The following is a 24,889-nucleotide window of genomic DNA, read 5'->3' on the forward strand; positions in this document are numbered from 1 at the left end:
AATGACATTCACACCTCACCAAAGTAGACTCCACTTACTTGTCACTTCATTTCTGTGATAAATTTAGTAGTCAGCCTCAAATACTGTGTTTCTCCTATCTTTGCTTTTTTAACCGACTTGAGTTAGCTCACAAGGTCCACAGTAAAATGGATCTTGTTTTGTGGAAAACATTGTACGTTTGTAATGCAATCACAAACCACTGTTTTATTGTTTATAAACCCTACCTAAAACATACTGTGCCAACATGTGATTTAATTATTTTTTTGAATTGAACAAAAGAATTGAACAAAAAAGTTTTGGATTAACAACTCTGCTTTCAAATACAAGGCAAAACCACTGCATACTGCTACTGAACATCTGTAGGTTAACTTCGTTTGCATCAGAGAACAGTTGTGGTTTCAATTGCCTTTCTTCTGTTCCATTTTTTGGTTCATTTATTTTAGTGCCATTATAATTTAGTACCTTTAGTTGACATAAACAATGAAAACACACAAACATTTTTCTTACACCAACACATGCTGGGTTCATCTGTCCTATTCTGCCTTCTTGAATCCTGGTTCCTCCAAGTTTTATATAATATAACTAATAAATCAGGTGTCTACCCATTAATGTTCAAATAGTCATGTCAACAAATGACCTGCATGAACATTTCAGTCATGCTTGTTGTTGCTATACATAAAATAATGGATGTTGTCAATATTAAACTATCCTGGTGCTCTTTTAACTCTGTCCATTCAATCTGCTCCGTACAAGAACCTCAACGGTCCACATGGGGAAAATATTAGCATGAAGGGATAAAAGTGTCACATTTTGTTCAACGGTTCTTAAGATTCCAGAAAATGTAATTTTGTCCTTTATTTTTCTGTGTTTCATACCTCGACTTCTCCTCCAAACTCAGAAGAGTCCATCAGCGTCACTTTGAAGGAGACCGTCTTTAGTCGTTTCGAGCCTTTCTGGGGAGATCTGAGGTTCTTATTCGGTGACGTCTTCTCAGACATTTCTTCTGTTTCCTTGTGTTCGTCCAATGGCTTGGAGTTCTGATCCTATACAAATACAACAAAGGCAAAGTGAGTAAGTAAGGCAAAGTATTACTTACACACTGTAACTCACCCCTTGTTCCTATTGAAGGATTTCTTAAAAGTGTAAAAAGGACTTGAGGACAACATTATACAACTACAATTAACTAAGCTGCTGCAATACTAAAGGGTAAACAATAACTCTATTATGACTTTAGAATTGTTTCAATTACATCAACACAGGGATTACAAACACACAAGTATCATTATAAATTGGCAAGGATGCAACACAACATCTCCAAACGGCTCCACCTTAACTGTCCCTCTGATCTCAGTTCTAATCCTGTCCATCCTGGTCAATCCCAGTAAACCCTGACCCAAGAAGGGGGGGGAAAACCAGATCCGAAAAGAAAAACTATTCACTCAACAGACACAATTTTCAAATGAAAACAATGATTAGAGAGAGAGCATGCCAACCTGTTTGCCCATCTTGCTGTCTGAGATGGAGTCCTGCATGTCCACTGCTTCCCCCTGCTGCCTGGGAGGACTCCTGTGTCACGCTGGTCAGCACTTAGTCAGGGCCCGGCTCTGTTGCCTCAACCAAGTAACACCAACCTTAATGTAAAGAAGACAAAGATTCAGTGTTCAGGCTCATTTAAACTCAATGCAGGTGTGAAGCTACAGAGAGCAAGAGGACAGGTATTAATGAATATAAAGCATATGGTGGAGAATTAGGACCCATATTGGTTTGAGTACAGGTTTAATGTGGGTCCTATAAGATTTGCCCAATTTAAGACTTGCAGAACTGGTAATCAAATATGGGCCACGCTTACACACAAGAAATCTACAATCAAACTGAACACGTGTGCCCTAATTCATCTACAGCAGAAACACCAGGATCACAAGCACCTTTAGAAATAACTTATAAAGCTTTGAGGTTTTAAAGAGTTTTTTCTTTACACATAACTCAACCTTATGTCAAAGGCTTTTCACTTTAAATGCATCGCTGACCTAGAAAGGTGTTGTCTATGGATTCAACTGCTGCTTGCAAACCCCACTTCCCAATTTCATAAAATTGCAGTTAGAATATTACTATATTTTTAGGAAATAAAGCCATGTCACAAGCAGAACAATGGGCAAATTACTCCTGAAAAAAAATGAAAATGCACTGTTTTGCAGAAGGTGTTTGTGTTTGACCCAGGACTGATTCTTGCTGGCAACGAATAAAGAATGTTATAAAAAAAAAAAGACAAATATATCTAGTTAAAATAATAATTCAGGAAGTCCCTCAGAATCTATCACAGGAATTTCAACATCACTCAAATCATGAATCTGTATGATCAGAAATTATCTCATTAATGTGACTATGACAGTCTGCTGGTGTCTCATAAAATCACAAATTACTTCAAAGTGATGCTGCAGATATCAAATGAATTAATTTCATCTAACACACCATTAGCTACAATTCCCCGCTATCAATCCAAAGCTGCAGGGTAGGGCACCTTAGGGGGATGTGGGTATTTTTATGTGTACACTTCATCTGTCTTTGATAGCTGCCATCAGTAATAATATTTCATCACAGAGGAAAAAAAAGTTGTTTCCTCTGTAAGATTATGCAGTCTGACCACTGTTTCTCCTGCTTCATTCTTTCTCCTCATCAGAGGTATGCTTTAATCTGTATATGGAGGTTGGAGTAGGAGGGAGGCAGGAAAGAAAGAAGAGAGAGAGAGAGAGAGAGAGAGAGAGAGTCTGTGAGGAGTGCTGGCACGGCTCCGAGATACAGTTTCCATGGTGACAGCATAGACTACACTTTTTTCTTTTTTTTTTTGCCTTTCTTCTGAAGAGCAACAGAAACAGAAAATTGAAACAAAGCTGAGGAAGAGACGAGGGGCCTGAAAAACGAGGCAGCCTGAAAGACAGCTGGTTAAAGGAGGTGCTAAAAAGATAAGAAGTGACAAGTGTGGAGGAAATAAGCTGATGTGGCACCCCATACTCGAGGGAAGAGTCAAGCCGCCTCTCGGTTGTAGTGAAAGAGGGGGAGGAGCAGTGACAGCAGAGATGCAGGGCTTCACTGCTGCAAACTCACATCCACCATTAGCATAAAATGCACCATATCTGAGCCCCTTGTACAGTAGTGCAAAGTCATCACAGTTTGGGCAGTAAAGCTTAGATCTGAGGACCCTATACATTAGTATGCAGCACAATGGAGTGTATTCACAATGAACACTCTACCAACAAAAGATAAAAACAGAATGCATTACTGTAGGTGCTTACGCTTAGGTGTTCACCTTGACTGATTACATGTACATAAAAGTAGCTACATGTTTACAATAAATTTCGCAACAGCCGTGGGTCCAAATCAGTATATACAATATTTAGGGAATAGATAGCAACAGCAAAAATGTAATTTATGCTTGGGTGTAAAAAATGTTTGACTTTAGTAGTACAATGAGTAGCTACAAGCTGAAACACTACGGGCCTGTCCAATCATTTAATACTGTTGCTTTCAAAACATTTGCAACATTCCTACACCCGAGTACAAATCGCTGTAGCGCTCCCTTAAATCTCTGGGCTGTCAGTTTAACTGGAATGTCTTTTTATGCTCAGAATTCTTCACCGACCTTTTTAACAGACCTTTATAAAAGGACATACTGTATGCTTCTAAATGTATTGCCTTTTGTTTCATGTAGGTTTATGGCAGCATGATACTGCACTAGTGCAGTTAGACTCTAAAATCTGTACTTCAGGTCAAACAAGATTACAGGATATTATACCAGCAAATCACAAGGCAGCAGCCTTATACATTTAGGCATGTTGATAAGGTCAATATGACCTGCTGGGTTTCTCCTGTGCAGCCATGTGTTGGGTTTTTACTAACAAAAGAGAACGAGTTCTTGTTAGCGGTAGTTTTGTGGGTCAGAACTCTTCTTTGATGCCAGAGTCAGAGAGGAACGACCAGACGGAGCAAATAACAAAACATACCACTCAAATCAACACTCGATCGATTAGAGCAGGAGGTCTTCGTATCACACAACCGAGAAAACATCTAAGTAGACGGGGTCTTATAGCTGAATAACATCAGCTGCCTCTGCTGTGTCATAATAACAGGAAACTGGGGATCAGGGATATCACAGTTGTCATGCACGAGTTAATTACAGCTGTGTTTGCTGATGTCATGTACATGAGTAGCTGCACGCTAATGCATTTACTGTTTCGACGTTAAACTGAACATTTTATCAAAGTGTCATACTTGACACAGGAGCACTGTATAAAATAAGATATTGTTGATTCTTTTTAAGATCACAAGTAAATAAGAAATATGGTGTAGCTACTGAAAAAGTGTGTTCAAAACAGAAGATACAGAGGAATGTACAGGAAAGTTAAAGTTTAAAAAAACATTTTTTTGTTGTGGTTCCTGCAGTCATATTTTAACATCTGTTTTGATGTTGTGATTATTTTTTTTGTTTGTTTGAGTTGTGGTTTTTGCATTCATGCTTCTTCATTGTGAATTTTCTCAGCCATAATACTTCCCAGATGGGAAATAAGCATGAAAAAATAATTTATTATTTGTCATAGCTTTAAAAGCAGAGCATCACTTGATGTTCCATTCAATTATTTGAACAGCCGGTGTCACCATCATGTGACGATATGGCCTGTGATAACTGTGAAATATTTATAAAAAAATAATACACAGCTAAGATTCAGCTTAACAATAAAATTAATAAAATGCAAAGAATGTTGCAGTTTAGGTCACAGCTAATGACATAGATGAGTGGTTTTCAGTTATTAGTTTTTTATTCTATTTTATTTTATAAACATTTGTCCTGACCCGCACCACACTTAAATGTGTAAACGAGGTTTTGTAAAGGAAATAATGTTCTTATTCTAAACAAATGTAATAATTATTAAATAGTGAATAAAAGTAAGAAAATGCATTCTAAAAGTTTGTTTTCTTTACATATTTTGTAGCATTGTCTGTAGGTTTGCAAACAGGGTCCACAACCAGAAACTAATGCTGTTTGGGTGGCATTGTTATGGAAACGTTTGTGAACCCCTGCCATAGATAATAAAGTTGCATTAAGGATCTTTCTTTAGTAAATCAAGTTGTATTATGAAGAGGTAAATAAGGCCTTGAAGAATCAGTGATGTGTGTTGATGTGTCGAAAGAGGAAAATGTAGGGTAAGAAGTCATATGTACCTGTTAAGTTTCCAGAACTCCAGAGTAAATTATACTCCTAAATGTCTGACAATGCAGACATAACAAGTTCAGTTGCATTCACGTAACTCAAATGTTGCACCTTCTGATACAAGTGTGTGTGTTTGGTGTGTGAAAACAGGAAGTCCACAGTATTCTTCCCAGTGTGACGCCTCAGCTGTGCTGTCGATAATAACAGACTGTCACCACTTTTCAAACCTGATTCTCTACCATTATAACCTCTGAGCAGGAAAATTGTTTCTTGTTGCTAGGACTAGTTTTTCTCAGTAGTTATTGTCAAAATGCTGATGATAAGAACCAACAAACAGGTTAGTGCAGTTTGAATAACGTTGTCTTCAGTCATTTCAGCACCCACACAAAACAGAAGTGCTCTCAAGAGCCTTTTTACTGCCAGGTGTCACGGAATTACTGGTCATTCATAGACAGAGATAAGAGTGTGTGAGAGTGTGTGTTTACCTGTACACCAAAGATTCATACTGCCCTATTTAATTATGTTTTTTATTTCATAACAAATATGTATGTATATATATGATTGTGTTTTAGCCTATGATTAAGATTTTATCTTTAGATTTTTATCTTTAATCTCTAATTTTTCTGTCAAAAAATTGGTCAAAAGAACATTTAATTAATTTACCTCATTGTTTTTGTTAATTTTAAAAAGATAAATATTATGAACACTACAAACTATAAATTATACAGTATAAACCTATTATGTCTTGATTCCAAGAGTAAAAAGAATTATGTTTAGCATCCATTATTTTCAAACAATGGTTATTTGTCAAGTTAGATAAATAATATTAAAAAATATCCATACATGTTTTCTTTGAATTGCAAGATCAATTCCCCAGTAAGAATGTTTTCCCTTTTTGTTTTATTCTTTTGCACTGACTAGCAGAATAGGTCACCTTCAACTCAGCTAAGTCTCAGATTAAGTCTAAATAATTTTAAACATGTCTGGAGGTAAAAATTATTTTAGGTTTACTGTTCAAGGTATCTGTCTGTCTGTGAGGGAAATACGAGAGAGGAAGAGGAATGCTGAGTATCTGTCTATTAGCTTTACTGCAAATCCAAGTTTATTGATTCTCCTCACTAAAAACACACACTTTCGTAGAATTACCTCAGAGTCATATGTTCAGGTTAGCAAACAGTAGCCTATTATCCATCCAGCTCTAACCAACGATAGAACTAATTTCAGATGAGGAATGGCTCAGTCACATTTTACACATTCATGGCAGTAATGTAAGCTGTGCTAACCTTAGGTTCCCATATTTCCTGTTTAATATGGAGACAAAATGTTAGACTTTCATATTGTATTTTAGTTATTCTTGGTGAACACTGATGAACAACATCTGCAATGAGCAGTGTATTATTTCTGTCTGCAGAAATAGATTTCTTTTCCTGCTTTTAAATCTGTAATCTGTTCAATATTATGGTCCTAATAAACTTCCAAAATTGCCTGAATGATTTTATCAATATCAATATTGGCCAGCTTTGAACTCACCAGTGTTCACTTGTTAATGCAATGCTAACCTGGTTATAACTGTTACGGGAGCACAAAGAAACATTTCCTATTTAACCACATGTTGCAGTGATGTCACGTTATTCAAGCAACAAAAATATGAAGATTTTTTTGGTGATTACAAAACTTCACTAGATAATAATACATATGTTGGTAATTGAGCGATGTGGTGTGGTGATTCCCTCTCTCTTTTAACTCCTTGAAATCTCAATTTAAAGCCACTAGTTTGACAATTTAGATTCCTTCTGTCTACAGTCACACATGCCTGAAGCGTGTAAAAGCAAGTTCATGAGAAGAGACAAATTCAGCTGGGTAAAACTAATGGGAACTGAGTTTTCCAAGTAGAAAATTAAGCTTTTAAATTGTTTACTCCCCCAAACCAAAGTCTGTAGACCTGACTACCATATACAACGACAAAAGATACTGAACTCAGTTTACTTAACAGTGTATTAGAGCCACATTAAGAAAATATTAATACAATTACAAAATTAAAGTCGTTCATTTCAAGCGTTGCAAACGTTTGGCTTATTATCATCACATTTCACACACTAAACACGTTTTTCCTTTAACATTAATGTTAATATTGCCACTAATTAATTCTCATAAACCTACAACTTTATTATGAGATTTATGACATCATTCTTGTAAATTAATGTTGTGACTTTGTTCTCATAAATTTCAGACTTAACTATTCATTTAGTTTTTATCATTTTACTCTCAATGATGCCCTAACACACAGTCATAATATAGGAAATGATGAGAAGAATTCTTGTTTATGTGAGATACGTATGCATATTATTACTGTTAAAAAAAAAACCAAACAGATGAGTAATCTGCACCACGTGGGATATCTGTAAAACATCTGAAGATGTGTTAGACTTCACATCTTAGTTTGACAAATCCTCCAAATGGAGACGGGTATTTACTGGCTGGTATTTACAGATGCTTATTGACTAACAACAAATCCAGACAGAAACAGCAACTGCTGTTTGATTAGCTGGGGATATTGACCTGCTATTGCCATCCCTAATAAAAATACATTTGGAATTGGGTCAGCCTTTCATCAGACTTTTACAAATTAAAACTCAAGTCTGTACATTTAGCTGTGTTACAGACAAAGTTCTTCACATTATGACAAACAGAAGAGTTAAACACCTGTTTCTATGAGGATAAAATTCACCTTTTCTCAACTGACTTTAGTTCATGGAGACACTGATACCACTAATAAGGCACAAAGCATAAATATTAGATTCGACAAAACACATCAGCCATGTTTTTACCAAGAGCAATGATGGATTTGTGCTCATTTCTTTGGAACATCCTTAATAACTCATGCACACAGTTTCACTGTTAAACAAGACTGCAATTGAATCTCCTTTAAATGTTTTCTTCATTTGTTTATCTACTCATTGTTCCTCTGTTTATCCTGATAGTGACACTAGAACTGAGTGCCAGCCTTGGTGCAACAGCATGCCCTTGTAGCCAAGTTCATTAGAGAGAACTGTGGGAATAAATCCACAGATAAGAACATAACCACAAGCTTCAGTTATCGTTCATAGGAAGGACGATGCTAATGTCTTCTCCTGCACGCCTCAAAGGTGATCCCTCCGATTTACTCCCTCCCTGAGTCATAGTAAATGCAATATATCAAGACAGAATGGTAGACGTCAGTTGGAATCAAAGCTGGATTTCTGCTCTCCTGGGTCCCTTTGAGTTATAGGCCTATTTAAAGCAGAGGACAATGCAGTATTGCTGGGAAGACAGCCTATCATCATGCTGCTTTTTGCCTGGTCAACAGTTTGAATTTGATATAACAGTGTTCCTACAGACTGACAATGCTGGTCAACACTCACTGTGAGCATAAATCCATAAATCTCTTGGCAAGTAAGTCTACGGGAAAAAAAACAGGCTACTCTTGTCAAAATTACAAAAACATTTTTTGTTCTTAGAAAGATTTCTTATATGTTTCCTTGTCCCCCTATTTACATTTCAGTAGAATTAGGCAAGGACCCTGTGTAATGAAGACCCCCTGTAATGTTATCACATGTCATTAGCAATGCCTGCGTTTATATTATGTCTTATAAATTTTTTTGATAAATCTGATTTTAATGAATTGTTTGGTTCAAAGTCATTTGTCTCATGGCAGCCCCTGATTCAACTACAGGTTCTGGTTTAATAGAACCTATGTTCTGCGTCCATTTTTCTCTCTTTGATAACGTCATACTGTATGTGTCACACAGTGTGATATATAAAAAAATGAAATATAAACAAAAGTTTGTGCCACACTCATTAGGTAGAAAACATCTAGGCAAAAAGATCAGGGCAGGCCAGTACAGTGCAGTTACAGGGTAAATAACACCTTTGGTTCTCCTGTATATTAGAACTTTACATAAAATGTATTTATGTGCGATTATTTAACGTTTTAAAGTTTTTTTTAATCTTTAAACAATAAAAAAGTCAAATTATCCATCATTCATCTTCAAACATTGCAATGCTATGTTGTAAACACCAGTTGAATCTAATCTCCGGGTTCTTTTTCTCTGAATGTGCGTCAACACTGTGATGTAAGTGGATTTCTTGAATGTCAAGTTTTCAAGAAAAAAGCATTTCTTTGTGAGTGGTTGTTACAAGGTACGCCTGCTTTCCAGAGGTCACCTCAGCTCTGTGAGTTGATTGACAAAAGTAAAAGCTCCATCTTTAAATGTTCAGTAAATTGTTAGAAATTTCTAGAAGGTCAACATTCCCAAACTCACCACAAGAGTGACAGACATTTGAAAAAACACCATTGGAGTTCATAATTCAAAGTATTAGCTTTTTAGGATTTGGTGTATCAATATTAGCCTTTAAATGTGAATCCAATATTGACTGATGCACAAGCCATCACAGGGGATCAATCTAGTGCAAGGTGGGGACAGAAGTGGCCTAGAAGGTGGCTTTTATACAGTAAACTAAAGTCTACAGAAACATTAAACAGCTTCTAAGTTTCCAACCCTCCATCCATTATCTACTGCTGATTCCTTTGCAGGGTCGCAGCTGCCAAACCCAGCGGCCGAGAGAGGGGTACACCCTGCACAGTTCGCCAGAGCATCACAGGGCCACAACAACCATTTACACTCACCTTCACACCTACGGTCAATCTAGAGTGTCTGATCAACCTAATCCCCTACTAAGCATGTTTTGGGATTCGGTAGAAAACTGGAGTACCCAGAGGAAACCCATACATCCATTACATCTGCTCTGAACTGACTCCACTGCTCTTTTGTCCTGTTGGACTCTTGCTTTTTCAGCACAAACTGGTCTCATCCTGGCTTCCTGTAGCAGCACCGTCTGCCAGCTGAACAGGTTCTGCTGCTGCTCAAATAGTTACAGCAGCACTGTTTCAGCCACTGTTGACTAATGGACCGCTTGAAGTGAGTGAGGGTGTGGGCCTGAACAATAAAAAGGCCGTGATGCTGCAGGTGTGGTCCTTCTGCCACACAATGAGACACAATGAGTCTGACCATCCTGCTCTTTTAGAGGGCGCAGAGTCTTGGTTTTAACATGTCAAAACAAAAAAAAGGAAAGGTGCATTCTAACTGAAGAAAACCTCTCCTTCCTGAGATGATGCAGAGGATGAGGCTGCGCTACCACAGTGCTTCAGTGGCAGCTTTAGAATAAAAATACATGAAAGAGGGGTACAGTTCAGAAATATATATATATATATGTATGTGTGTGTATATAGTGTCAATTATAGAGAGTGACATCTGGCCACACCATATGGCATTATCCAGTACGTGGTGGGTTCAACACAACAGGAGAGCTTTGCTGGGAACACAACAAAGTGTAGCATCCGTCTGTCATAACTGATATTCAATATTAAGTAATTATGTTTTTGGTTGCAATTATTGTCTTAGACTTACATGCATACTTAAAAGATAGCTGACTGTACTGTTAAATAAGCAACAAAGCTCTTTTTCACACATTTGTGCTTAGCTACTGCAGCTACGCTATGCCGTTGGTATTGTACTGGTGCCAAATTTCAACACTCATATGCTTGCCTAATTAAACAGAGTGATGTGAACTTTGGTCAAGAGTGGGAGGGAGCATCAGACAGTCCAGCTTTTTTGAAAACTGAGTGACTCAGGTCCCTGGTTGTAATTCTGATGTTTTTCCAATTAAACCAACGCCTTTTAATTTAAACTAGTAATTTATTCTTACATGAGCCAGATGGTGTGGTGCTGAGATAGTACCTTGCTTGTTTTCTTCTAAAAAAAGAAACCTGCTTTGCTTTAACACACACATATATATATATAAAGAAGAAATGGCTCTAAAACCTGAAATGAATCGATTAAAATGTGCCTCAGGGTTTGTGTCTGTGTGCGTGTCAATGAGTAATGGTGTTAAATATTCATTATTTGAATATTCACCAAAATAATTATGATTAGATGGCATTAAACATTCCTTTGTTGTGATCAAAGTGTCTGTTGTTGTTGACCAGGTGAAGCTCTGAGGTGTGACTTGTCTGATACCAGGAGTAATTAATTAATGATGGTAAGTTTGATGTTTTCTGTGTGTGCAGAGAAAAATGATTTGTGTCTTAAATTATTCATCGTTATGTATTTTTTAAATTATTTTCAGTGTTTGTGTTAAGCCCAAATGGTGTAACACATAAATAATTCTTTATAATCTGTGTAAGGCTTTGTTCTCTGAAAAAAGAGCATTAAATACACTTCCCTATAAGCAAAGTGATCTCATATGCCAAACATGAGCACCAGTTTGACTGTAGAAAAAGGATCAGGACTGGAAAGTAGACATTTTTATTATACGTCTCCATTTTCTACTTCCTTTTTTCCATTGTTGCTCCTGTGCCCTTTCTGAGCTGATAACTCTGGGGGGAAAAGTTAGCATCTTATCTGCTAACAGCTGCATTACACCATGCAAATAAATTGTATAGATTGCAGCCAGGAGCAATGCTCTGTAATAACAGTGAAAGCAGTTGCAATGACACATAATTATTGCTGTGCAGGGGTCATGATGGCTTTTCTCAAAGGAGTAATCTCAGTGTCAAGCCCTAAAATTAGCCTCTGTGCGGTAAACATTTTTATTAAAGCTGCACCGATATCACTTTCATTACATTGTAGGAGCTTCTGTTAATAAAAGAGACGACATTTTCACCTCTTCTTCTTTTATATACATACAGTTGTATCTCCATAACATTTCTGCCTGGCTATCTCATGGTGACCTTTGACCAGCTAGCTGGAGCTTTAGCTAGCAGCTACCATTAGCTAGTGTTTTACCACATCCTCAAGACCTTACACATACTGTATATGCACCACATTTTATTACATTTTTGTAAGGCTCACCAATTGTTGATGCAATCAAATCTTTGACATCAGAAAGATCAAACCTTTTCATATTCAGAGAACAATTCCAATTCAAGCCAAATGGCTCAGAGGCTTCTACCTTTTTATTAGATGTTGTTTTGGTGAACATTTACCTATAATCATAACCTGAGCACACATCAGTGCTATACTACAGTATTATATTGCTTGATCTCAATAATTCCAACTCTGTTTTCATCCTACCATCGAAGAGTGTGTGAGTGTGCAATAAAACCTGACGTGAGCAGGAAGATGAAGAGCCATTCAGTGCAGCCCGTAGCATCAGTGGGCCAGCCACCAAGAGAAGGCCATGACAAATCTTGATATGACCATGACCTAGTCAGAAAACAACCTAATTACACTCAGCTGCCAACTCTGCATCATGACAGTGTTTTTTAACACTCAATTTTTAGACATACTGTACAGTAAATGACAGTGCTGTTGCATCAGCATTCTACTGCATTTGCAAGTCAAAATATAATTCTGATGTAAGATGTGCACAGTGTTTTCTGTATGAGGTCGACCACAGAATCTATCTGTGTCCTCTGCTGCATGTCCTCTAGAAACAACAAGTGCAGTTTTTTACGCAGCTTGCAGCCCTGAACAACTTCTGTATCACAGTCTAAGAGCTGGGGATTCATTCCACAATGTTACAACCTGAAGGCAGAGGACAGGAACAAAGCTACACCCACTCTAGAGTGAAATACCACTATAACAGGATGAGGTTTATTTCCAAAATACAAATAAATCATTTTATAGTGGCAAACAATTTCGTAATATATTTCAAGGATTTATTTAAAAAATAGGCTAAAAAAAAATCACAGCCATTGCACGGTGGCCAAATATTTAAAAAAAAAGAATCTGCTGCCTTGAAATTATTTTCAAAAATAATTTCCCCACTTTTGCTTTGATGGTACTTTGCTGTTTTTATTTTTCTCGTTTTCCTTTTCTTTTGTTTGTTTTTTGTCATTTGTAATTAATTGGTAAACTCTTATTATGCCTATCCTCCCACCAAGGCAAGCCTTTATCCACGGTATAAATACTGCAGCTACGACACGGCACAATTTTCCAAATTGCTGCTATTTTTTTAAAATATATATCTGTTTAACTTCTTTCAGTTTTGCCTAACCTTTTAAAACAGTAGTTGATTCAAGCTTTATCTGGGTGATTTTACCATGTGTGTAATTCATTTGTAAACCTTTAGCTGTATCTAGGTTAGATTTTAATTTTAAATTTTAAAAAGCTTTACTAATTTCTACAACTATTATGAAACCTTTCCTTACCAACCTTTATCTTTTTATGGCATTATTTTTGGCTGACTAATATATACTGCAACAATAATGAGAAAAGCCATTTAGAGAGAAAATTAAAGTATCTTTTAGTTAAAAATACCCTTTTTAAAAACAGGAGACAGGCAAGAATGGTGAAAGCAATCACCTTTCTTGCAGCAAAACTTTATTTTATTATTTCTGACTGGGGAATGAAAATGACTCACTCAAAAATGAGGCTTATTTAATTAGTAAAATCACTATTCAGTTCATGTGCCAGTGCTGCAGAGGCAGAGTGGCAGAATGTTCTTTTCTCTACTGTAACTGGCCTGACTGCACATTTTGGGATTATTTTATTACGAGACTCGGATACCAGACAACGGGTAGTTTGTCAGAGGGCAGATTTTCACTTCTCCTTTAAATCTTTGCTTGAAACAGTCTCTATTTTGGTTTCACAAGTAAAACGTGTTTTGTTCGTGAAACTAAGCTACGTTAAAATTCATTTATCATTTTAGCCGAGAGTGAATCTGAGCAGTGACCTTCCTAAGTCCTTCTCTGCATAAACCAGGGTTATTTAGGTGTGCTTTTTCATTTATTTGCATATTTGACAGGAACAACACAGAGCAGAGGCTGCATTATTAGCAAAATGTTATTTAAATGAATTATTTATGAAATTTTAGACCAGAAAAATACATAATCTATCATATCATACACCACCCTAAACACACAAACACACACCTGTGCATTAGATCAGTAGCGGCTTCTCCCCATATTTTTGCTTTGTTGTTTGTTAAGCCTCCAGGAACAGAGGCAACACAACACCCATGCAACTTTCACACCAAATAAAATCACAGGGACATCAGAGGCTCCTGCAAAAGACCTTCTGGATGAGGCAGCACAGAAAAAAAATGCCGATTGCAGGAGCAGCATCATTAAAATTTAGTTAGGAAAGACATTAATAGGAACTCTGTGGTGTCAAAATGGACCATCCTGTCTTGAAGAGCAAAAAGCAATACGTGTAGTAGTTGTGTTCCTTGTGTATAACAACATATTGGCTTCTTTTACTGAACAGGCAGAGAGAAACTAATTGTCATTTAGCAACAGTTAAGTAGAAAAGTTAAACATTACTGAGGGACCTGACACACTTCAGCTTTCAGTGCAACGTGACGAGTTATATGTAGCCACATAAAATTAGACAAATGAACTTAAACATCTGGATATATTAAAAATAATTCTCCTAGGGGGTTAATAAATTCAATTAACTAAACTTTATTAGTAACTTTGGGAACTTTTAGAAGGAGTCTTCATGTGACACATTCAAAGTGGAGTGGAATCAATTACTTATAATTCTTGCAATAATTGGACCAAGGAAATCTATAATAAAAAGAACTGATGCATTTTCAATATCAATTACTTATAATTCTTGCAATAATCGGACCAAGGAAATCTATAATAGTGACATCCCAAGAACTGATGCATTTTCAAATTGAGATGTGAACTGTCTGCTGGATTAAAATGAGGAAGCTGAAACCTCAGACATACAGGCAGCGCAGGGGAAAGCACACAGCGTGTCCAGGAGATTATACTTTACTCTCCATTAACACCAAGAAAGCAGACAGAACGTTCTCAGCAGAGTGGGTCATCACTGGGCACATCACAAATCCAGCCATAAGCACGAGGGCCCTTATGCACAAAATCCAAGAAAACAAACACACAAGGTGTTTATCTTGCACGTAACAGTGGCATTCTTGAGGACTGTGTTAAATATGTAGAGCGTTGGAGATGTGAGCACCGCAGAGAGCACCAGAGAAAGTACCAGGCACAACAGAGTCATTGTTGTGACAGTGACCCAGGAAAGCATAACTCCTTCATGTTAAACACATTCTCCACACGTAAGAGAATTTACAGTTTTCACATCCAAGCGCCAAGATTTACAACCTCTGACCTGAGAGCAGCTAGGACCTCCTGCACGGTAATCCTCTTAAACAGTGGGAGCATGGGAGACGTAACCTGCAGGAAACATACAGAAGAAAATGTTGATTTACAGCTTATTTTTAAGGTAATTTGATGAGTTTAAGGTTTTGCATAGGTCAACTGTCCTGATGTTCCTTTCCATAACAAAGGCCATTGTTACACAGTTAAGAAAATGACTGGTAGGCTCGAGAGTTTTGAAGGATTAGAAAAACAATGGCAGAAATAAAGGCTGTTTTGTAAAAAGTTTTGTACATTTTGGCTCGAAAGTATAAGTCAGACTCTTCTGATGTTTTTATGTCCTACATTATGATGTTACCAATGTGTAGTGTGGGTGAGTGAGTGAGTTTGGACTAAAGGTGAAAATCATGTTACACCACGCCATAGGAACAGAATTCCTACGTAAGTCATGAACCTCTGTAGTTAATCAAAGACATTAAAGAAAAATGTACTTGTACTGTAATCTTCTGGTGTTTCGATGGCACTGTAAATGCTCACATCTGTGTGATCAACTGTTTGATAGTATAATCTGTACAGATGGATCATACACAGCCTTGTGTTAGAATCTGTCATCAAAACTTAGCTTTCAATTTACTTTAAGGTACAGTGAAAGCAACTTCAGTTATTGATGTTTATAGTAACGACATCAGTCCAGGGTTTCAAGCTCAAGCTGAATATAAAGTTTAATTTATTAATTAATTTGTTAATTTTTATGGCTATCAAATGGACGCTTTAATCTCATCTAAACAAAATTGTGAATATTAATCTGATGACGTGCACTGAATATCCAATAATGTGTCATGTTCTTTCAAAGACCCCGGTCCACAGGCCTCTGGATTAGTACTGTATGTGCATGAATGAAGCTGTTCAAGAAGACGTCAGTGAGGATTTTGACCACTGATAAAAAGAACATGTCAAAAGGCAGAAAAGATTAAATCAATAACTGTCAGACAGCTTGGCTTGTTCAAGCTGGACTGGCTGACAAATGCTGCAATAAGTATAAACAGAATAGTTTCACATGACAACTACTATTTCAAATCAACAAACAAGGGTTGCTTTGTATACAGACAATGTAGAAAGAATACTAAATTATTTGTAGTGAAGCAGGTCCTTTAAATATGGATGAAATATGTACACAGAAAGTATGAAGAAGATTGATTTTATCTACCTCATGAATATTAAAGAGCCAAAAGTACAACATTCATTTTATTTGTAAAATATTAGAATGAAACATTTATTAATATTATATGAAAAACCCTTCTTTCTTTAAAGAGGGCTGTAGAAAACTTTTAGTCAAAGGTAAGAAATCAATTTGTGGTGGAGGTGGAGTTTGTTTTCTCATTTACTTTTGTGCTTCACTGCATAATGATCTATTCAGTGGATAACTTTAACAGGTTTAAGAATTTATCTTTAACACACACTATTTATACACTAAAATAATAGTAAAAATAATACCAACAATAATAATAATAATAATAACAATGGTCTACCTTTCAGCTTTAGCTGTAGGTTTGGTAATCTTTTTGTATTACAGTGGTAATGGCAGAGCTCTCTAGCCTTAGCACACTTTTCGATGATTTTGCTTCTTTGGCATAACTGTAGGTTATATAATATGGTTACTGCAGCTTCTATTACTTTACAACTTGCTGTATTGATATATTTTTACCTTACATTGTATTTTTCTGTCCTAACCATAATGTATTTCTACTATATTTTAACTTTTGTTTTTTTGTTTTCTGCTGGTGTATAGTGATTTTGTGACTACATTTAATCAAGTATTTACCTGTTTTGTTAACACCTGGCTCAACTTACATTCATTATTGGCAATTTTTTAGCAATATTTAGATAACAAATGGCTAATGTTCTTTTTGCTTTCATTTTAACTAAATTCTCCTTCCTCTAAAGAAGCTATTGTAATTCACCTATCTTTGTTCAGAAATTTGCCATAAGATATAATCTATAAGTAATTATTTCCTTCACGGACTTGTGCATTGTGGGACAAATCCCATTACTGGTTCCCTTCCTCTGCAGCAGAGAGGACTGTCGAAGGAGCTGCCAGTGCAATGAGCTTCTGCTGTAATAAATGAAGAGTTAAACGGCACTGGTTGCATTCTTGCAAATTGAATGTGTGGTAAATTTGCATTTCCTCTAGGGATAGTGAAACTGATGTAAAGTGGAATCCTTGAAGGACATGTTTAAAAGTTAATGGCATGATAGAGCACTGGCGCAGTGGGCACACAGGCCGAGCTTATGAACGAGGAAGATTCTGGCAGGAAGCTTAAATATAAGTTTCAAAGGTTGAGCTGCAATAATTCTTTAACAGGGTTCTTACTGCCTAACGCAGGAGTGATTTCATACTCTTTTTTTTTAATCCCTGTCAGAGTAAAATTTCAAACCAGCATTAAGGATACATTGAAGGGAAATATTAGATAAGGCTGGGGTTGCACACAATGTTGCCCAGAAGATTTAATGGTAAGAGTACTGTCTGTGGTGTATCCCAAACACACCCAAAGACTGGTATTGGTATCAGCCACCCAGAGACTTAAAAACTATTTTTAGCCATTTTAAGTTACCCCTTTACATATTTATTGGCTAATGATTATACAACTGTTAAGTTTTTTTCACTATTTTGGTTTTAATTCACTTTCTAAAAAGGTTTTGGAAAGTTTCTAGTTTTGGCTGTTTTCAGCTTCCTTTAAATGATTTAATCTGGTAGAAAAACTTGATAATCCAAATAAATAAAAAAACTAGTATAGAAATCTAAATGTGTTGGAGAAATCTGCCAACATTTTTTCTGGCTTTCAATTAAACTTGAACGTCAATTATAAATAAATTAGAATTAGAATTAGAACAGAAAAGCCAGTTGGGTGTAGTTTCCCTTGGGTATTATTACACTATCAAAACTAGCTAAGTGTTTGTCGATGTTGGTTTTCAGGCCCCAATATGGTTTAAAGCCTAAACCCTGCCTTTTAGGGGATAGTTTTGTTATTTAGGAGGCATTTTACGGCTGATTTGTATTATCTTTGTACAAACAATTGGAAAAAGCAAGCACATGGGCTATTATCAATATGCAGTACTTGCAGCCAAGAAGAAAAAACCTAGTGAGGTTGCAGTATTTAAATCGTATATTTCTCCATTTCTGTTACACTTGCCAATGGAAGCCACTTTCCAAGAGCATTGTTTACGCAACAACCTCCCACTCTCTGTCGTAAAGGCAGGATCAGGGTGCATTCTGAATCTGGCATAACTAGAGAATTCTGTGTTTGTGTGTAGAAATATTATTGGTGCATTAATGGTCCTTTTTCTAAAAGGATACTCTTCCTGTACATGATTCATCACTGTACTTTGGTTGTTTATTTTGGGGGAGACACAGAGCTAAAAGGGTGCTAATTATTCCAATTTGAGATAAATGCTTTCTGTCAAGGAGAAATTAATGGAGTCTCACAGTCTCTCACTGACCTTTTCATCAAACCTTTGACATGAATCACTTTTTAGTATAAAATTTCAAATCCATCATCAGTGACATAGAAAACCCCAATTCTTACAGATTGAGGTAATCATAAAAGGACATTAAGGGCATTACTTTACGACAAGTCATGATTAACTAATGCATGTCTTTATTATAAAATTAACAAAGCTAAATGTAGACTATATTATCCACCCAGCAGTGAAGTGGCTCGCTTGGAGCTCTGTGCATCTTGAGTGTATGCTACCATTTGTGTCTACAGTAAGTCAATGCAGCGTGTGGCTAAAACTGATTTTACAATAAAATATTAAAATGATCCATTCTAAGGTCTTCTAAAGATAATGAGGCAAATTCTATAAAGAACATGGTCAAAATTTAGAGAAAAAGTCTCACAGTTTTACACCTCACCCCTTAAGCCATGGCTCTAAAACTCAACTATATTAAACTAAAACTTTAATATAAATATATTTAATGTATACTTTTATCAATCTCATTCTTCAATAACCAAATAAAGCTTTTTAATAATTGTTATTGACATCTAGGCCTGTGCCAGATGTTAGGGGTCCACGGGCCGAATGTGGCCTCTGAATAAAAAATTATTGTGGAGCAGCTCTGCTGAATTCATGGAAAAACTCAGTGAGCTTTATAATTGAGGTGTTTAATATGTCTAAATGTACACATATCTGATACAGTGACACCACACATGACACTATGGACAACAAAATAAAGCTAAAAGACGGAACTCACGTTGACATTTTATGCTATAGTAAATATATTGTATAAACATATATACAGACAAAGGACATAATGTCACTGTTTCTACAGATAATCATATCAGCTATTTTAAGTCATGGAACAGTATCCAATATACAGTAGATATCAGATGGTGCTCTTTTATGTTCAGGGCCATTTATAAACACAATGTACAGAACCAAAAACACCATGTCATGTTCAAAAAGAGGAGTTGGTAATTACAGTCAGTTATAACAGAGCCCTGTGGTTAAAGGACAACATTAGAGTCAGTGTTCGATCAGACTTTGTCTTAGCTCAGGTGTCACATGGAAGCTTGTGTTTTCTTATAAATAAATAGTCATATTGAGGGAAATGTGTGGCCAAGCTGTTAAATAACCAGCTTAGTTTTCCGAGGCTAGCAGGGCCACAGTGTCTAAATCTGTCAAACACACTGCTCCTGCATTTCTACTTCTAATTATGGTCATAACATAACATAATTATTACATAACAACGTACGTTGAGAACCCCCTCTGCTGGTGTTCTACTTTTTGCTTTTTCTGGATTGGAGTGTTCTGGATTTAGACTTTGTTTCAAAACCATGATGGCACTAAAAACATTTTTTTTAAATACTTCCTGTTTGAAATAGTAATTTCTGTAGTAACAAAAACTCAAACCAAAGAGACTGGACATAAAGAAGACACTTCTTGTGCCGTTATCACCCATTAGCCCAGATGGAAACGCCTCACTGCAGAGGAACAAGCTTGAGGCAGCTACAGTTTCACTGTTATGGTGCGTTGTACTTTTTATGCTCTCTATATTTGTTTTCACGTCAGTGATATAATTTTACTGCATTGTGTTTGTTTGTCACATCCTCAACAGCTGGTCTGTGAAAGTACTGTTTTAAATTTAACTGGTCAATAGCCAAGGAAAGATGGCGGAAGTCAATTCTGCGTGACTGCTGTCGGTGACAGACAAAATTGCTTTAGAAGTAGCCCAGTATTTGTTAGTGTAAATATTGGGGCCAATAGAGGGATAATGACTCAGGGCACATCAATACTGCTGAACAACATTAAACAGACATCTTGTAAAATCAGACACTTGCCAAGTACTCGCAAAAACAAGCGTGCTGTTTGCTGAATGACACCTGAAAGACAACACCTCTGAGCATCTCAATCTGTGTTTGGCTGCTCCACGAGGCCTGCTGCCATGAAAGTGTCTGATGAAAGTGCAGCAAGAACACTGCTACCAGAGGGACATCAATCAAGGCATGAATTATAAAGGAGCCTCACATTATCGCTTCCAAAGTCAAAACAAGAGAGGAGAAAAACATGATCAGTACTCGACAGAAAAGCATTTAATGATCAAAGAATGAACTGTAGAGTGCAGCGCCTTGATGGCAGGACAGCTACACAAAATCCTCTAAAAGCTGTGACAGCATCCGAGAAAGGCCTGCAGTCAAAACCCACAAACAACAACTGAATATCACAGAAGGAGGAGCTGATGCCAAAGCAATGAGCAGCTTCTCTTCTTAAAGAGTCGGAGCAGGAGAAGGAAAGTGTTGGTGTGACTAATAACAGTCACACACCAAAGACTGACTAATAACAACCATGCAGTTACTAGAGTGGACCAACCCAAAATAAAACATCATACGTCTGTAACCAAGCACTGCTACTCTACTGAATAGTACACGGGTAGTCTTAATGGTGGCTTCTCAACATAAGTAAAAATTAGATATGATATTGTTATTTTTAGAAAAAAGTCTTTAGAATTGTTTCATAAACGATTTAATATATATATATATATATATATTAGAGAATCAAAAATACAAAGGCTGCTATGATTCATTTATAAATGGCTATTCTTCAGTTACTACAGTTGGTACACAACTCAATACTTCTTTTTTTATTTTTGATGAAGTTCCAACTGAGGATCAGAATAAGATGACATCATTCTCGAATGTTTGTTTACGCCACAGGGTGTCACCTGAGCGTTTAAAAAAATCCACTGGGACTTTCCTGCACAGCTTTCTCTACAGATTAAAAAAATAATATCTCCAAATGATAAAAGGTTGAATCTCAGAGCAGAGGAAGCAAAACAACAAATGAAGTGAGCACAGAATTCGCATTGACTTACCATAAATAAAGTAGTCCAGTGGAATGGAAGAAAATGTTACAGCCTCGTTATTTTAAATGTTTGCTGAAACATTGGAATGGCACGGCATTACTATTGGAAATCAGGTAGCTGGCACGGCATTACTATTGGAAATCAGGGAGCATTATAAAAGTCAAACATGAACTATTGCTGTTGAACTTTTAGCTTAATCCTATAAAAATCTGTATAATACAACAGTGCACATTAGATTACATTTAATGAATGAACAAACAAAACACTTAAAAATAAATTTTAAAAACATTCAATTAAATCACTGACATCATGGAGCAGATTTTGGGGATTCCTGTGCCAGTGGTGGCCCATGGACCGGAGGTTTGACAACCCAACATTAAAGGCTGCAAATGAAAACGTCTGCTCTGATTGTAAATCATAAGGCTCATTACTGAGGTTAGAGGACAGTAACTGGCCCACTGAGGCAGTAAAGAAAAACATTAGAATCTGCTAATATTTCACCTACAATAAACCGTGTGGCAGTGGACCATCATGGCACTGACAGACAGAGCTTGGTGAACCCAACCATGTTGGCAAAACTTTTGTAAAATTATGGATTTGTCCCCTAATAGACACAAATTGTATATTTCCATCTTTGTGCTCATAAAAAAAAGAAATCAAAAAGAACAGATAAAATAAAGAATATAGTTGAATTATTGATCATTGATCTTCTCCCTGAGATTGGTTAAAGAATATAGTTGAATTATTGATCATGATATTTTATGATCTTCTCCCTGAGATTGGAGGATAATCATAAAAATGATAGAAGAATAGATTTAAAACATTTTGTACAACATTAAGTGTCACACTTTACAGGGGTCAATTTTCATTTGATGTTTTGTCCTGTGTCACTAATTTCTCTACTTTGCCATTTGTCTTCACTGCCTTTGCAGCACACACTACTAGGCATACATCAGTGCAGAAATCACTTACATGGTCCCATAGCCGTGGAGCAAACCCTGATGCAACCAATCGTAAAATGACAACAGCATGAGCATTTTGTATTTGCTAATATGGAGTAAAAAAGTATTTTTTATTATTTTTTGTCTTGGTAATACTAATGTAAAATCACTCCTGAGTGATATTTTTACAGAAATATAACAAATGTCATACTAAATAGCTAGCACAAGTGGTGTTTTGTAAGTAGGCAGTTGATGAGTCATCGGAAATGCAATTACATTCTGACCAGAAGGAGAAACTATCCATGTGTGCATGGGGTGTGTCAGGTGTCTTCCCACAGTATAAGAACATAGGATTAAGTGAACTATAAACTCTTAAATGGCCAAAGGTGTGTGTGAATGGTTGTTGGTATCTGTGTGTCCCAGATATGGACACGTGAACAATTGCTGTCAAGTAATCTTTCATTAATAGATTTAATTTAATTTAAAAATTAAAGATTAAATTAAAAATATATGCAAAATTTAAAATTTAACATTTTGTAACTATGGGCTGTGTCCACTAGGAGTGAGAAAAATCATCGGAAATAACAGGTAGGATCTCATCTGCATGTGTGTGCAGTAAAGTACTAATGTGAGCAACAGGCAGTGAAGAAAACCAGTGCGTCACGCAGTACACAAACAGACTGGTGTCACAAGCTCTCAGTAAAGAACAGTAAACACACACACACACCTTGTTAAGGTGAGAGAAGGACATGTGAACCAATGACTGACGTTCCTGTTTGTCTCTGTGCTAACCTGTCTGACCAGTTTGAAAGTCACATGATGGGCCCAAAGGGACTATGGGAGTAGTTTGTACATGCACTTCACTAAAGACAACGGCAGAACGATTCTCAGAACAGCTTGGTAGAACCCATCTGCTTCAGCTGTAATGACCTTGGTTCTGGATGGCCTTAACATCACACGGACAAAGAGAGAATTCATTTAGTAGATACAAGTTACCTCAAGTTTCCAGAGAAAATGCCAGATCTAATTAAAATTGTAAAATTGAAGAAAAAAAACTGTAATTCCCTTAAGATGTTTTTGCTTCTCCATTAAACTATTCTTTAAACATTAATTATGAAACAGCACATTTACTCAACTAATACTTTCCAGATCATGCAGGTTAACTGGTAATACTTCTACCTATTAACGGACTATGACAAACTCAATGTACCAACAAAGAAAAATCCAGACTCTTATTAATGGAAGGTGCAAGACCCATCATTTGTCACAGTATGGAAGTGCATGAAACCTTGGTATGGACTATATACATATTTATAAAGCCAAGGCTTGTATTACAATTTTCCAGACGTGCAAGACAATGAACTTGTCCTTGACTGGTTTGCCTGCTGATCTGTCTCCTGTTCAGGCAGCAGTGAGCAGGGTAAATTTGCAGCTCAAACCTTTAACACAATAAAACTGAGGTTGACTGCAACATTTCCCCCTGGCTAGCTATCATGAGTTAAGTGGTGTTTGGTATCTTACCCTTCACTTCACTACAGGCTCCGACCTACTGCTTGGAAAACAATGCAATTCCTTACGGATAAGAATGTAAAAAAAAAACACTACACTACTGCAGAGATACATTTCTTTACCTACACCTTAACTAAACATCGAAGAAAGAGCTGCATTATGGAAATGACACCACCACATACACCAACAACATGATTAGTTTCATACAAGGCAGAAAACAAATGTTGAAAATAAAGGTAGAGAAAATGCTGTCTCACTCTTATCAGTGGACTGGACTGGTGCTCTCTGTCTACCCTCTGAAAAGACAAAGGCGTGCTTCCCATCAACAGTGAACCGCTACAGTGTATGATTAAAAATGGAAAACCAAGCGATGACATAGCACTTCGTTCTCCTCTCCTCTCACACCAGAGTACAGACAGAATGATGCAATCCAACAAAGGCATCACAACACGTTGCACGGAGATGTATGAAAAAACAAAGCTAAAAATAAAGCCCCGATCAGACAGGAGAACAACCAGGTTTCTGAAAAGGAAGAGGCAGATGAACTAAATAACGGTGGACATCGCTGCAGGCAACTGCCAACTCATTGTTTAAGCTCTGGGAGTGAGGCAATATGCTGTTGGAGTCTGCACCATAATAAGATTTTGACAGGACTGCAGTGGCTGCAGCATCCCAGTGAGACTTGATAAAATTCCTCATGAAACAAAGCACAGAGCTACAGTATGTAAGTGACTGTGGCTGCACTGACTTGCTGTAATGTCGCATTA

The 24,889-nt window shown here is 36.7% G+C and overlaps 1 protein-coding gene across 1 annotated transcript in view; it reads right to left on the reverse strand.

Moving 5' to 3' along the window:
- Positions 1-24,889, reverse strand: part of LOC103386349 (band 4.1-like protein 1) — a 60,330-nt gene that overhangs the window by 27,415 nt on the left and 8,026 nt on the right. The window contains exons 4-6 of the mRNA XM_025060304.1: positions 15,325-15,389; positions 1,494-1,631; positions 876-1,043 (exon numbers count right to left, since the gene is read on the reverse strand). Coding sequence (XP_024916072.1) covers positions 876-1,043; positions 1,494-1,532 — 207 coding nt within the window. The 5' untranslated portion in view covers positions 1,533-1,631; positions 15,325-15,389. The remainder of the gene's footprint in view (positions 1-875; positions 1,044-1,493; positions 1,632-15,324; positions 15,390-24,889) is intronic.

Source organism: Cynoglossus semilaevis, chromosome 11 (genome assembly GCF_000523025.1).
Source record: "Cynoglossus semilaevis isolate Cse_v1.0 chromosome 11, Cse_v1.0, whole genome shotgun sequence".
In the NCBI taxonomy this organism is placed as follows: domain Eukaryota; kingdom Metazoa; phylum Chordata; class Actinopteri; order Pleuronectiformes; family Cynoglossidae; genus Cynoglossus; species Cynoglossus semilaevis.